General features: G+C 36.6%; 1 protein-coding gene across 1 annotated transcript in view; it reads left to right on the top strand.

Moving 5' to 3' along the window:
- Positions 1-1423: 1423 nt before the first annotated feature.
- LOC140164626 (uncharacterized) overlaps positions 1424-15224 on the top strand; it is a 42019-nt gene continuing 28218 nt past the window's right edge. Inside the window, exons 1-12 of the mRNA XM_072187960.1 lie at positions 1424-1474; positions 2114-2316; positions 4364-4492; positions 5244-5466; positions 6390-6506; positions 7334-7412; positions 8554-8713; positions 9486-9657; positions 10576-10676; positions 11615-11854; positions 12460-12552; positions 13017-13140. Coding sequence (XP_072044061.1) covers positions 1424-1474; positions 2114-2316; positions 4364-4492; positions 5244-5466; positions 6390-6506; positions 7334-7412; positions 8554-8713; positions 9486-9657; positions 10576-10676; positions 11615-11854; positions 12460-12552; positions 13017-13140 — 1692 coding nt within the window. The remainder of the gene's footprint in view (positions 1475-2113; positions 2317-4363; positions 4493-5243; positions 5467-6389; positions 6507-7333; positions 7413-8553; positions 8714-9485; positions 9658-10575; positions 10677-11614; positions 11855-12459; positions 12553-13016; positions 13141-15224) is intronic.

Below are 15224 nucleotides of genomic sequence, written 5' to 3'. Positions count from 1 at the left end.
CTCCTACATCTCCACCAAAGTTTATAAACATTTAATGTACAATATATTTTATATTTCTCTTATTTAATATGATCTTAATATGCTAAGTAATTAATTTAAGAAAGTATGCCTAAACCCTCTCTTTAGACTTCAGAAACGTGCAATCAGATATATCACCAATGCTGATTTTCGAGCACATACTGGGCCTTTGTTTGCCAATCTTAAAACTCTCCGTCTAGATGATATAAATGAACTTTATACAGCTATCTTTATGTTCAAAGCTCACAATTGCTTGCTTCCTGCACTTTTTGACAACTACTTTCAATATATAGTGCTACAATTCATAGTCATTATACAAGGCGTGTGAATAATTTCTATCCACCTCGTATTCGTTCTAATCTTGCTGCTAACTCGATTAAAGTGCATGGAGTTAACATTTGGAACTCCATTCCCATTTCCATCCAAAATGCCACATCCACAAGCTCCTTCAAACATCATTTTAAGAGCAATTTGCTTTCTAAACCGGTTTACCAGTAATTATTCTTTGACTCCTGTTCACATCTTATTTTTTTGTAATGTCTTGTCTTGTCCTGTTTGTATAAATTGTATTTTCGTTTGTACTGTTTGCCGGCAACCCGCACCCACGAGCTTGTTCCCCGTGTGTTGCCCCACAACTTTATTTTAGGTTTTTTATTGATGCCCCTCTTAATCTTGTCTCAGACCCACTCTTGTCCTGTCTCTTGCCTTTTAATAGGTTGTTTGTTCTTACGTGATCGCATTTGACTGTCATCAGTGGGCTTGTGATCGGATTCACTACTTTGCTTTGTATGTAATTAGTTTGAAAATTATGGCATTTGTCATTTATATTATGTATTTTTGAAGTTGTGAAATAAATGTTTCTTGAATTGAATTGAATTGAATTGTATGTGCCGGGGAGAAGATTGAGCACGTAATCACTGTTGCATGCTGCATGGGTAGGGAAAGAGATTGGGTAAGTGCTGTGTGAGGGTATACAGTAGAGTGTGGATATCGAGTTGTGTGATGGGAGCCAGTGTGTATTGTAAAAGTCAGTGGGGGTGATCTTGTGGGAGTGATAGTTTATTAGTGGATGTGGGTGCGGAGATGTGTGTTGTGATGTAGGGGTGGGTGAATGGTTGAAAATGAATGTGTGGATGTTTCAACTATGTAAATTGCTCTTTATTTTAATGTTTTATATTTGTGTAATAAACCTTTATGGATAAATCAATGCCCTGGATTGAAGATAGTCTTCTTGATAAATGGTTACTAAGCCTAGGCCAGTCTTCATTTTTCTTTCTGTAAACTCATCAATGACAATAACTCATTAACTTGTTTAATGTTATAGGCTTAGAGGGATTCCTGAGTGTAGAGAAGTAGCTTCAAAATAGCACAACTGTTCACAACCTGAGCAACATCACAACTAACAATGTCAGAAAATGAAGGAATTGGAACTGAAGATGATGATGATATAAAAGAGGTAATCTTTGATGTCTGTGGCAAATGTTTGCACAATGAAAGAGAGAAACCTGGTTGTTTGATTGAAAAGGAAAAAAAAGTTTTCACAGAAAACCTGGTTTCTTGTTTGAAAAACCAAGTTTATCAAAAAGTTGGCTTTTTGAATTGAAAAAGGAATGTTTATCAATGGAAAATCAACTTTTTGAAAAACCTGCTTTCTAGATTGAAAAACCAGATTTGTCAAAGACTTGGCTCCTTGAATCAAGAAACCAAGTTGATCAAATTGTGCATAATGCATGATATCAGTGTGTAAGCTGATTTGATATTCGCTGAAAATGTGTGTGTCAGTGTCAATCAGTATGTATAATTTTTGAAATGATATACATTACAGAACAAGATCAGTTAGACCACTAAGGTTCCTCATTTGGTATCCTAATTGAACCTGCTTGAAAAGTTTTTAAATGTGCAATTTTTGTTTTAGTGTTTTTTGTTTGTTGCTTTGTTGTTTTGTTTTGGCTTTTTGTTTGTTTTTATGTTTGTTGAGTTTTATGTTGTCTAAAATGGCCCTTTCTCAAATCTTTTCCCCAAATTATGTTTCATTTTGAGATCCTTCTGTAAAATTGATCAAAACTAAAGTCTACATTTTTCTTAAAAATCATAGGCTATCAAGAGATACACATACCAGCCACCTACGGATAGCAAGAGTGCAGCTGGGAAGGAGATGGAAGTGATAACATCCTACATGAAAGACACACATCTTCAAGATATGATGAGTAACCTGCTATGTATGTTACTTAGTCTGACCAAGCTGCCTTACAATCCCTACCCTGGGTTTGTAAGCAGACTGAGACCTATAGCTGAAGGGTAGGTATGAAAGACACACGTCTTCAAGATATGATGAGTAACCTGCTACGTATGTTACTTAGTCTGACCAAGCTGCCTTACAATCCTTACCCTGGGTTTGTAAGCAGACTGAGACCTGTAGCTGAAGGGTAGGTATGAAAGATACACATCTTCAAGATATGATGAGTAACCTGCTATGTATGTTACTTAGTCTGACCAAGCTGCCTTACAATCCCTACCCTGGGTTTGTAAGCAGACTGAGACCTATAGCTGAAGGGTAGGTATGAAAGACACACGTCTTCAAGATATGATGAGTAACCTGCTACGTATGTTACTTAGTCTGACCAAGCTGCCATACAATCCCTACCCTGGGTTTGTAAGCAGACTGAGACCTATAGCTGAAGGGTAGGTATGAAAGATACACATCTTCAAGATATGATAAGTAACCTGCTACGTATGTTACTTAGTCTGACCAAGCTGCCTTACAATCCCTACCCTGGGTTTGTAAGCAGACTGAGACCTAGAGCTGAAGGGTAGGTATGAAAGACACACGTCTTCAAGATATGATGAGTAACCTGCTATGTATGTTACTTAGTCTGACCAAGTTGCCTTACAATCCCTACCCTGGGTTTGTAAGCAGACTAAGACATGTAGCTGAAGGGTAGGTATGAAAGACACACATCTTCAAGATATGATGAGTAACCTGCTACGTATGTTACTTAGTCTGACCAAGTTGCCTTACAATCCCTACCCTGGGTTTGTAAGCAGACTAAGACATGTAGCTGAAGGGTAGGTATGAAAGACACACGTCTTCAAGATATGATGAGTAACCTGCTACGTATGTTACTTAGTCTGACCAAGCTGCCATACAATCCCTACCCTGGGTTTGTTAGCAGACTCAGACCTATGGCTGAAGGGTAGGTATGAAAGACACACATCTTCAAGATATGATGAGTAACCTGCTACGTATGTTACTTAGTCTGACCAAGTTGCCTTACAATCCCTACCCTGGGTTTGTAAGCAGACTGAGACCTATAGCTGAAGGGTAGGTATGAAAGACACACATCTTCAAGATATGACGAGTAACCTGCTACGTATGTTACTTAGTCTGACCAAGTTGCCTTACAATCCCTACCCTGGGTTTGTAAGCAGACTGAGACCTGTAGCTGAAGGGTAGGTATAAAAGATACATGTCTTCAAGATATGACGAGTAACCTGCTACGTATGTTACTTAGTCTGACCAAGTTGCCTTACAATCCCTACCCTGGGTTTGTAAGCAGACTGAGACCTGTAGCTGAAGGGTAGGTATGAAAGATACACATCTTCAAGATATGATGAGTAACCTGCTACGTATGTTACTTAGTCTGACCAAGTTGCCTTACAATCCCTACCCTGGGTTTGTAAGCAGACTGAGACATGTAGCTGAAGGGTAGGTATGAAAGACACACGTCTTCAAGATATGATGAGTAACCTGCTACGTATGTTACTTAGTCTGACCAAGTTGCCTTACAATCCATACCCTGGGTTTGTAAGCAGACTGAGACCTGTAGCTGAAGGGTAGGTATGAAAGACACACATCTTCAAGATATGATGAGTAACCTGCTACGTATGTTACTTAGTCTGACCAAGTTGCCTTACAATCCCTACCCTGGGTTTGTAAGCAGACTGAGACATGTAGCTGAAGGGTAGGTATGAAAGACACACGTCTTCAAGATATGATGAGTAACCTGCTACGTATGTTACTTAGTCTGACCAAGTTGCCTTACAATCCATACCCTGGGTTTGTAAGCAGACTGAGACATGTAGCTGAAGGGTAGGTATGAAAGACACACGTCTTCAAGATATGATGAGTAACCTGCTACGTATGTTACTTAGTCTGACCAAGTTGCCTTACAATCCATACCCTGGGTTTGTAAGCAGACTGAGACCTGTAGCTGAAGGGTAGGTATGAAAGACACACGTCTTCAAGATATGATGAGTAACCTGCTACGTATGTTACTTAGTCTGACCAAGCTGCCTTACAATCCCTACCCTGGGTTTGTAAGCAGACTGAGACCTGTAGCTGAAGGGTAGGTATGAAAGACACACGTCTTCAAGATATGATGAGTAACCTGCTACGTATGTTACTTAGTCTGACCAAGCTGCCTTACAATCCCTACCCTGGGTTTGTAAGCAGACTGAGACCTGTAGCTGAAGGGTAGGTATGAAAGACACACGTCTTCAAGATATGATGAGTAACCTGCTACGTATGTTACTTAGTCTGACCAAGTTGCCTTACAATCCATACCCTGGGTTTGTTAACCCTGATGTTGCTAAGTCAGAGCTAACAACGCATATGGCGCAAAATTTATTATATTAATTTCCACTAGGCAGCAGTAGATCACCTCAGCAGCCAATCAGATACAAGTGTGTTTCAACGCAGTAAATACATGATGTACGCTTAAAATATACTCTTGTTTTTACTGCAAAACATTATAAGGCAGCAAGTTTGTCCTTTGGCACTTCACTGGTTTGTCAAAATAACGTAAGTGTTTTGACGATGCACAAGTGCAAAAGTAGAGGTCATTCGGATATCAGTCCCATGTTTATTACAATGGGTGGGAGGGGTTGGAGACAAATGAGTGACACATGAAGAAAAAGAAGCACATCTCATTAAATAACAAGTACTGTTAAATTTAGTCCAAGTTACTGAGTCTTTGGTGACAAAACCTCTCAAATTGGTGATCATTTGGTGAAAATAGGTCATTAGGTGACAAGTCTTCCGTATATTCTTAAACTGGGCATTTTGGAGACATTGGTAAATCATTTCAGAAAACAGTTCCAAGATCTGTCTAGTGTTTAGTGTACTGTTATAAATACCTACTATGTACACCTTAGAGATGATCCTTTTGATTGTTATCAGAATAAAAAAAATGTAAAACATCTCTATTTTTCCTGTTTTTATTTAGGTTCCAGGTGTTTGATATGACTTCAGTATCATCATCAGGTGATAAGAAGATAATGAAAACCAGTGTATCGGGCATGTATGGTCTACAAGGCTGCGATAATGTGTGGGGGCTTAAGCATATGGTGCATGTAATGAATGGGAAAGGTCTCAAGGGATATGATTGGCTGATTCAAGATGTTACACCCAAAAGAATTGTTGGGATAGAAGAGCATTCTGGGTATTCGGTAAGTACTATAGTGAATTCAGGTTCGTCATATTATTTGGGAGCTTGGACTTCCTCCTTTTTGCAGCCCCAAAATCTAAACCAAACTGACTTTGATAGGTTCCTTGGATGGTCCCAAAATACATCTAGGATGTTCCCAAAGACAATAAGTGCAGGTCACATAAATGGAAAATTTCTCAAATATGCTCACAATTTGTTTTAAGGATTCAGGATATGTAGGCCCTATAGTTTAATCTACTTATGACATGCTGTTCTCAAGTTATAAGCAAAATGATCAGTGGTCAAATTTAGGATAAAATTGAAGTATTGGCATCATTAACTCCCAAAAACATTGGGACCTGAGATGTGGTTCCTTTAGATTGAATGAACACAAAAGTGATAGCATTTGGGATGGTGCACCACTTCATCAAGATTATCATTTGATTCTATGGGTAACTGCAATACACATGTTTACTTTTAACATTCAAATTGCTGGAGTGATTTAATTCAAAACATGGAGTAATACTGTCTGGGTGATGTGCCTTAATGTAAGGTAGAAAATATTTTGTGATAAAATCAGACCAACTATATTTAAATAATTAAACCTGTCATACTATACATAATATGAGCCTTTTCCAACAGTGGTAATTTTGAAGGATATGCTAACAACAGCTATAATGTTTAAGTAACTAATATCTTGTTTCTGAAGCCAAAGCTCAAGAGTTTAATACTTATTTTGTCTTCAATGTGGAAACCATGTAGTAAGGTTTTACTGTTCCCTCTCCTAGCAGTAACCTTTTGTTTGTTATGAGTGGCCATTTGGCCAGGTCAGCTCTATAGCTAAGGAATCATTGCTTTGCTGATTTTCCCTTTTGGGAATGAGCACTGCAAAGCAAACAAGTCCAATATTCCTGATTTGTTTGATGTGTTCTTGATTCCCTACAGGGACAGATTCTTGTAGCCTTGGTGGGTCCAGCAGCTTTCACCGAGTCATTGTATGGTCATGTGGACACTGTGGATGTAAGATTAGAATATGTTATCTATGGCCTGGATGTCAATGTGGTAAGAAACTATTCAACATTTTGGTAGCAGTAGAAATTTTATCATTCTATGTTATTAAAAGAAAGCATAGCATTCAATGGGACCCAAGATACTCCCCTGTGGAACTCCACATGTTAAAGCCATAGAATTGGAGTCTGAGCCATTAACATTAACAATCTGAGATCTGCAATTCAGTATTCAGATATATCACAGGAAAGATTATGCATAATTTGAACCGGTTCCCACAAAACGAGAGAATCAATTTATTTTGAGTTATGTCCAGATTCACATCTCTGGATCATAAGCGTTAACTTGTCAGGGTTGCTCCCTCTCACTTGGTCTTCAAAAGTCAGTATTTGAATGAAGAATGATTTGTTTTTTATTGTTTTCGGACATGTTCAATAAGCCCTATTTCCTTTCCTTCCCTGGCGACTTTCCACTCATTTTGTGAGAATAGGTCTCATTTGTTACGGAAGAGTATGAGATTATTAAATAAAAAGACCAATTATTTAGACTTTTGTGAACTGCATGATAATGTCAGCAGATTTTGTTTGCCTCCAAAAAATCTCCAAAATTTGTGCTTGAACAAATTTTAATCTTCCCCAGAGCAGCCAGCACACATAAACATTGAAAAAACAACAACAAACAACAACAACAGTGCATCTGGCCGGATTCAAACAGGCGACCTTTCGTAATACTAGCACAATGCTCAAACCAACTGAGTCACAGAGGCACACTGGAGATGAGAGGGAGATATAAATATAACTTTCAAAATTTGTACTTTGATAAAAAAAAAAAAAAAAAGTGGTCTTAAGTTTGCTTGTTTTTGTCTGTCTTTGTCTACATAGGGTTTGGACTTGTTTGTTAGCAGTATTGTAGAAGATATTGAAGTCATTACCAGAGACACATGTCCTCATCAGCTTTTAGGTAACAACACGTTTGAACACTAGGTTTTACAGGCTGCATCAAAATGAATGTTACCAAATAGTTTGTTGTGAGTTTGTTCATGACATCCGTATCCATTGAGTGAATGTTCTTAGTCATCCGTAATTGTAAACAGAGTTTGGAAATAAATCTAATAAATGGAACTTCATTTTTGTCTGGTGGTGCCAGATGCAACATTATAGATTTATATCCCAGGCATGAGAATTTTCAGTTTAAAAACTGAATTCAGTTTTTTTTATAGTCAAAATTTCCGCAACTTTATTTAATTTCAGCCTGTTTTTGGTACTTTTTGCCCAATTTCACGCGCATTTTCAGTTTTTTCAGTTTTTTTTAGGAAAGTGCAGTCTCATGCCTGATATCCTAACTCTATCCTCATCCAGTGCAACACAAGATCACAACATAATTTGTAGATCATAAATCTATCAATTTGGGTAATTTCAAGAGGATTGAATGTTGTGTTTAGAAGAATCTGGCTTTTCAATGAATATCACTACTAACGGGGAAACAATAATTTTGAGATTGCCTGTAATAATGAATATACCTAATTATTATGTATTCAGTTCATATGTAATATATATCCTGGGAGCAAGATGGTGGAAATATTCCTTAAGAGAATTAGTTGTATATAAAGACACAATGTTAAATGACTAGCAAGTCCTGTGGGAAGTGGAATTAAAGATGACATACCTTTCATCAAAAGCTCAGAAAGGTGATGTTTGTGAAGGTTGTCATTCATCCAGGTTTAATAAATATTGAATTAAACATAAAACTGATCAACTGGACTCACATTTATTTGAGAGGCTACAGTATCGCACCTAATCCAAGGTGCATCTTTCAAGGTCCAAGGTCAACGACCTTTTGCCGCCAGATCATCAGACGGCCTGAAGATGCACCTTGGATTAGGTGCGATACTGTAGCCTCTCAAATAAATGTGAGTCCAGTTGATCAGTTTTATGTTTAATTCAATACTCAGAAAGGTGAGTTAAATATTGGGTTTGCCCATGCCCAGATCAAAGTATCAACCATATCACTGATATTACACAATATATGTTAAGTATCTCATAATGGCCAATATTCCTTTACCAATTATTGCTATCAATTAAAATATGAAACTTTTGTGCAGGTGTGAGTGTACCTCTAGTAAGTGCTGATACCTCTCCTTGTGAAAAACAATCATCATCAGTATTGGTATCTACATCATCAAGACCTAAGACAAATGCAGGCAAATCCAAGACGGCAACTGTCAGGGCATCTCATACCACTTTGCTGAAAACAGCAATTAGGTAAGCTTTATACATCCCTGTAGATATTTTCAAATCAAAGTTTTCCGAAGACAGCTGATGTCTGTTTATGGATAACCCAGTTTATAATTCTAGGCCATCAATGCTAACACAAGCACAGCAATTTAGCCTGAACACAAATCTGCATGAAAGACATGATCAAGCGTGGGGTATATCTTGTGTAAGAGATTATTGTATACGTTGCAAAGTGTCAATTTTTCCAAAGTGCCGAAAAATTACAAACATTTGCACTTTTCTTCCTATTACTGTCATATTGTGATGTGCCAAATAGCGGAGGTGTTAGTTCAATATGTTAGGAAAATATATCTGATGACCCCATGTTGACATTGGCTTAAAAAGCTGTATTTTTACTCAAAACGGTACTGTGATTTGTGACGTTAATTGTCCACCAATTTGACCCCCTAGCCTACTGGATAAATACCACTTACTGCATCTGGTTTACCAAACCTTTCCGATCTTGATTTAAAATGGTCTATTAAAGTATACTTGGTTCATTGATTCAATGATGCAAAAAATCCCCTGAATGAAACTTGGTAATAGTTTATTTTTAAGGATAAAAATAATCTAATGTAAGCTCATATTTGTTGGTAAATAATTTCGAAAATACATCTCATCTCAAGTTGAGAGTAATACCATGTTGGATTTTGCAGTGGCAGATTAAAAAAATCCACTGCAAAATCCAGCATGGCATTAATTACTCTCAACTTGAGACGAGACAGTCTATATTATTTATAATTGTCTTGTCTAAAAACAGATCTTCCACTTCATCATTGGCAAGAGCCTTCACATCAGGAGATTCTACCAACAGCAAGGGAACACCATCAGTACCTGAAGTATGGACTATAGAGGATATACATAACAGACAAGATGAGTTTGTCAGTGCAATACATAGGGCCACCAATGCAAGACAACCTATTACTATGCAGGTTTGTAATTGATTAGATTTGATTAGATTTGGTTTGGTGTGATTTGCAAATGGTTAGATTTGATTAGATTTGCTATGATTTGATAGTTCAATGAATGTAAAACGCCATCTATCTTGATAAATGTCAATACTTGTATTGAGATTGTACAAAACAGAAAAGATGAGTTGTATCAGTGCAATACATAGCAAGAGCCATAAAAGAAAAACAACTTACACTCTACATTTGCATTTTGTATTTGATTTGATTTGATTAGTTGAATGAATGTAAAACCCCAACTGTCTTGATTAAGTATGATACCTGAGGTGTGGTCAATAGAGGCTATTCAAAACAGAGAAGCCCATTTCATCAGTGTAATGCATACAATAGGTCTGTCAAAGAAGGACAACATCCACCTTGCACCAGTTAAGTCTACACTCCACAGGTTTGGATTTGATTTGATTTGACTTGATTTAATTTAATTTGATTTGATTTAGTGTTGATTTAAGAGGATGTAATTTGATTTTAATATTTGGTGTGATTGAACTGATGTGATTATTTGAGTTGATATGATTTTAGTACAATTTGATTTGGTTTGATATGTTATAACACCTAATCATGAGCAAACTTTATTGTGCCTCTCTGTTATTTTCCCTCTATACATGACAACCTCATCCCCATAGCCAATTTCAGTGTAATAAAACAAATCGGGGGAAATAGGGCAACTATTTTTCCCTTGGTGCTTGCTATGAGCCTATCAGTATAGCGTTTCTAAACTTGGTAAAAATATGGAAGGTTGGTGTATCATTTATACACATTTTGAAAAGTGCTTCAAAATTCATTGGTCACATTTGATGACCATGCAGCATGTTTATGTGACGACACATGTTTGAATCCAACCATATTTTGATTTGTTTACCTTTATTTTTCTCATCAAACCAGTGTGTATATACAATGAATAAGGAGAAACAGTATTTCAAGCGTGGTAGTAAGCAGTATGTGCTGCACTTCATTGAGACTAGAGAGGACTCGGATGAAGAAAGGTAAGAAGTAGGATTTTGATTTTAAGAATAAAAGCAAAAAGACATATTTTGTCTACTAAACAATAATGCTATACATGTATGAGTGGATTTTCATATGTAGTGCCAACTAAAATAATAAGAACATTTTAACCTCAACTCTACACTATTTTTCGCCCACCTGGAACGTTTTCACTAGCTCGACTAGCGTCTGCAGTAGTTGAAGTGGCTGGATGCTAAGATTTTGTTGGAAGAAATATCATTCCACTCTTGCACCTAAAAAAGTAGTGCATGGGTTTCAAACTGAAAAAGCTATCTGATGAGTCCTAGTGCTGTATAGTCGTACGTCAAGTTATTTCAAGCAAATTGAGAATGAATACATGTATAGTTTGATCAGCTTGTACCGGCAGGCCTTATTACCACACGGAATAATATCAATATATTTCATTTCGAGAATTGTCTTGTAACATCTTGCCAGCAGCATCACAATTTATTAATTCAAGTCCTAAAGTTTGTTTACTTTCTTTCACAAGCACAATATATACCAAACAGGTATATCACTCTCAACGTCGGTCTACTTTACGGCATAGTGGAAAAAGCCTAACAATTCCCGCCGATTACAAGCTGATCAAACTGACAGAAATGTATGTGATCAATCCACTTTACTATCTTAAACACATGTTAAATGCAACAGCCAATGAATCAAGTTAAGATGATAGAGTGCGATGATTTCCCATGTTGTATAGTCTGTGTCATATTATCTGCATGTTAATCAATGCTAATGACTTTGCTCATGTTGTGAGCGGGTGTAGATCTATATGTCTTACATAGTCTTTGATTTCTCCTATCGTTGCCCATTTTGAGATGTTATTAATACTTTAAAAAAATTATCAAAATGTAAACAACAAATTAAGTGTAAAATTTACTGCAGCATCCTTACCAATTGTTCTTTTTTATTTCAGTCTTTTCAGCTTTGCAAAGTTACCGTTCATAACCGTCCACGAGGGCGTCTTCTTGAAGAAAGCTGATTGCGAGACATACATGATGACCATGAATCGGCATAGTCACATTGCAAGAGAAATAGAAGCAGCCAAAACATCCCAGGCATCAGTTTTACGAGCACAGCAAATGTTTGCAGGAAGTGATGATGCTGAATGTGAAGAGAAGGTTCCCTATTTGGATATAGTGGTAGCACCAATCAAGTAAGAATTTTGTACTGTGTATTTAAAACAGTGCTGCCGACAATGGGGGTTAAGGGGGTGCATAACCCCCAGGCCCAGGGTCCTAGGGGCCTGTGAAAATTAAGAAAACATATCTTAATGGGCCCATAAAAGCAAAGAAAAGAGACCTCGGGGGCCACAATGCCTCTTGGCGGCACTGATTTAAAATGCAGTTGCCTGTAAATGACATTTATGTCTATTGATTTAGCACAGAATATGTTACCAGTGATGTTATCAAAGAGAATGTGAAAGAAGGAATAAAAAGGTGTGCACACAAACAACACACACTTTAGGTGATGTTACAAAAACTACCACCCACAATTCTACAGGCTTAACCGACCCAGATTTTAAAGAAATTGGAGATTTTTTCCTGTACAAATAAATGCTGACTATAATGTGTTTTTTTGTTCAAAATATTGCAAATTATTTACAAATTTAGGAGATTTTAGAAGTCATTTGCAAAAACAGAAAGAAAATGTCTGACCAATTGACCCTACTTGAAAGGTCCGTCCACCCACAGAACTGGGTTTATTCCCATCGCCTTATTGTTATTTGCTTATCAAATTTGCATGTTTCCAATATTTCAGACTGCATTTCGAGCAGACGATATCCACTCTGGATCCAGTTATGGATGCCTTCAAAGTGGCACATCTTATTCTCAATCAGATACTTCTAGAAAGGTAAGGTGTTGAAAGAAATGGTGGTTGAAAACTTCATTCATTGCAAAATTTTTATGGGGTTCCTTTGTGTTGCACAGTCAAAGAATCAATTTTGCATTCATTTAGCAATATTTAAAAAGGAAAAAAGGAGATGTGGATCATTCAAAGAATTTTTCATAAAATATTGAATATTGAGGGAGCAACTCTGGCAAGTAATATCATTTTAAAAATGATGATCCAGAGGTTATGAATCTGACCATAGCTAAAAAATAAAGATTTGCAGCTTTCTTCTCATTTTATGGGAACAGGTCTCATTTTGAAATCTTTTTTGTAAGTCTGGGGCTTGATGTAGGAATGAGGCTGTTAATTGGACCCTGGGGGTTTGAAGGGTCAGCCTTTGGTGTTAGCGTGTTGATTGGCACTGAAGCGGATAAGAGATTATAATGAAGGGTTTAGGATTTTCCATGTTGCTCCTTTGTCTGCAGAACTAGATGGCACAATGATATCTTAGTTGAGATTCAGAGATTCTTTCACAGTACAGCACACAGATGGCATGTTGCAATGTGTCATAATACCTTGATACAACAGGTTATACAGTGTCAAGTACAGGTATATCATTTGTTGCATTCAAGCTAGGTTGAAGTTGAAGTTTGGTTTTTCTTTGGTTGGTTGCAACCAAGTTTGTTATTCTTGCAACATTTTATAAGGATCAATTCGTCGGTCGCAACACATAGTGGCGTAGAGTGATTTTCCAAATTTTCCGTTTCACATAGTGGCGTATAGGATTAGAGCTGGCTATTATCATATAATAATTATTCCTCTTTAACTATTAAATGTGCAATTTTTAACTATTAAACGTGCAATTTTGATATTTAAAACGTGCAATTTTGATATTTAAAATGCTCCTTCACTATAATTATGTGTATCTAATGTAATCCCAGCTGGCATGGGTATTTAAATGTATTTTTACATAGTGTTTTATTAAGTATGTTGTATACATGTGCAATTCTATCTTATTATCTGTATTCCATATTTAATTTTAATGTATGTGTTTTTAAAAGATTTTGATGTATTTTGTTTGACCCTGGGCACCCCTGAAAAACAGTGCTTGCACTGATGGGGTTTCCCCAGGCAAAATAAGAACTAATAAAATAAAATAAAGATACAGAACCTTAAACTTCAATTTCAAATCGAATTGGACCACTGATAGATAACAGTGGAGAAGTATCGACACCGTTACTAGTAGCATATGCTTCAAAAACGTTTTGCTCGGAAACGTATTTTGTCCTTCATGTACGCCACTATGTGTTGCGACCGACAAATTGGTCTGATAAGTTAATTCAATTCAAGTTTCTGCAAATGAATGCATACACACCCCTACATGTAAACACCTCCAACCATGGACATTCAGTTTTTACTCTCCCATGACATATCATTTATACACAAACATGCCAGAAAAGGATTTAATATTTTATTTACACTGCAAAGGACCTATTTCCATGTCCTAAAAAGCATCAATCGGGAACTAACCTTTGGTTATGTTAAATAGCTTGCTTACGTGTTAAAGGTCATGCCCTGCATACATACGTCGAAAGAGGAGCTGTTTTCTGTTCATTTTTTGACATGGATGGAGCACTTGTGTATAATAGTCTTATAATAATTGTGCAATGAATTGCAGACACTCGTTCAAATTTAATTCACTTTACTATTGACTCTAAAGATTTAAATTTCCAGGTGTAGATCTTACTCTACAATGGCAGTTGTAATGCATTCTTATGCTGTTTTAGATATTTTCTTATGTTGTTTTAGATCTACAATGCTGGCCATAAGTGTTGGGACGGTTTGATATGGTAATGTAAATAAGCCCCCCACTCCCCCCGATCAATGTTGAATCCGACTTTTTTGGTCACACAAGCCTTGTGGCACCCAACATTGATTGGTGGGGAAGGGGGAGGGTTGGGGTGTTAGGAAAGTGTTTAGGCTTGACACCAAAGAAACCTCCACTTTATCACGTTTTATAACGGAAATAAGGTCATACTATAGTGTACGTTTTCCATAAGTGTCCCAACACATTTTGGCCATGGTTGTATTTGAAAAGTTGAAAAAAATCATCTAATTTCAGTTTTTTGCTTATAACTCAAAAAGTGAATATGATATTGACACCAAATTTGGAGCAGTTAGAGATCTTATCATGTGGCTTTACCAAAAAAATTTTGGATGGCTACATTTGAAATTTAGGGACTGGTCACTTAAAATGTCTTAAAGCGATATTTTGGCCCTGTCTAAGTTCACTATTCGTCACTTTAACTGTCAAAAACTTGGGTTTTAAAATGGAAAATTATTGTTTCCACCAATTAAAATGTTACATTACAGCTATAGAAGAAAATAAAAGTTATCACAACATCTCGTGATCAAAAAACAAATAAAGGAATCGAACCCATGCACACTTGTTTTCCCAATTTACCGCAGTCTACCACAAATGAAGCAACAAATGAAGCAACAGAGTAAATCAACTTGTTAGCATTAATTTCGATTACATACAATAATGGATGAAAAAGTACTGTGTGTTAGCTCAGTTGACACTCTTCTTTTATTTGTGATGTTATTTATGAAAATAAGAATCCTACATATTTTCATTTCAACAGAAAAGTGAGAAATTGGTAATTTTAATAAGAAAGCAAAAAAAAAAAAAA

Source organism: Amphiura filiformis, chromosome 11, assembly GCF_039555335.1.
Source record: "Amphiura filiformis chromosome 11, Afil_fr2py, whole genome shotgun sequence".
Taxonomy (NCBI): Eukaryota; Metazoa; Echinodermata; class Ophiuroidea; order Amphilepidida; family Amphiuridae; genus Amphiura; species Amphiura filiformis.
Note: the sequence above shows the minus strand (reverse complement) of the source record. Positions and strands in the feature narration are given on the sequence as shown.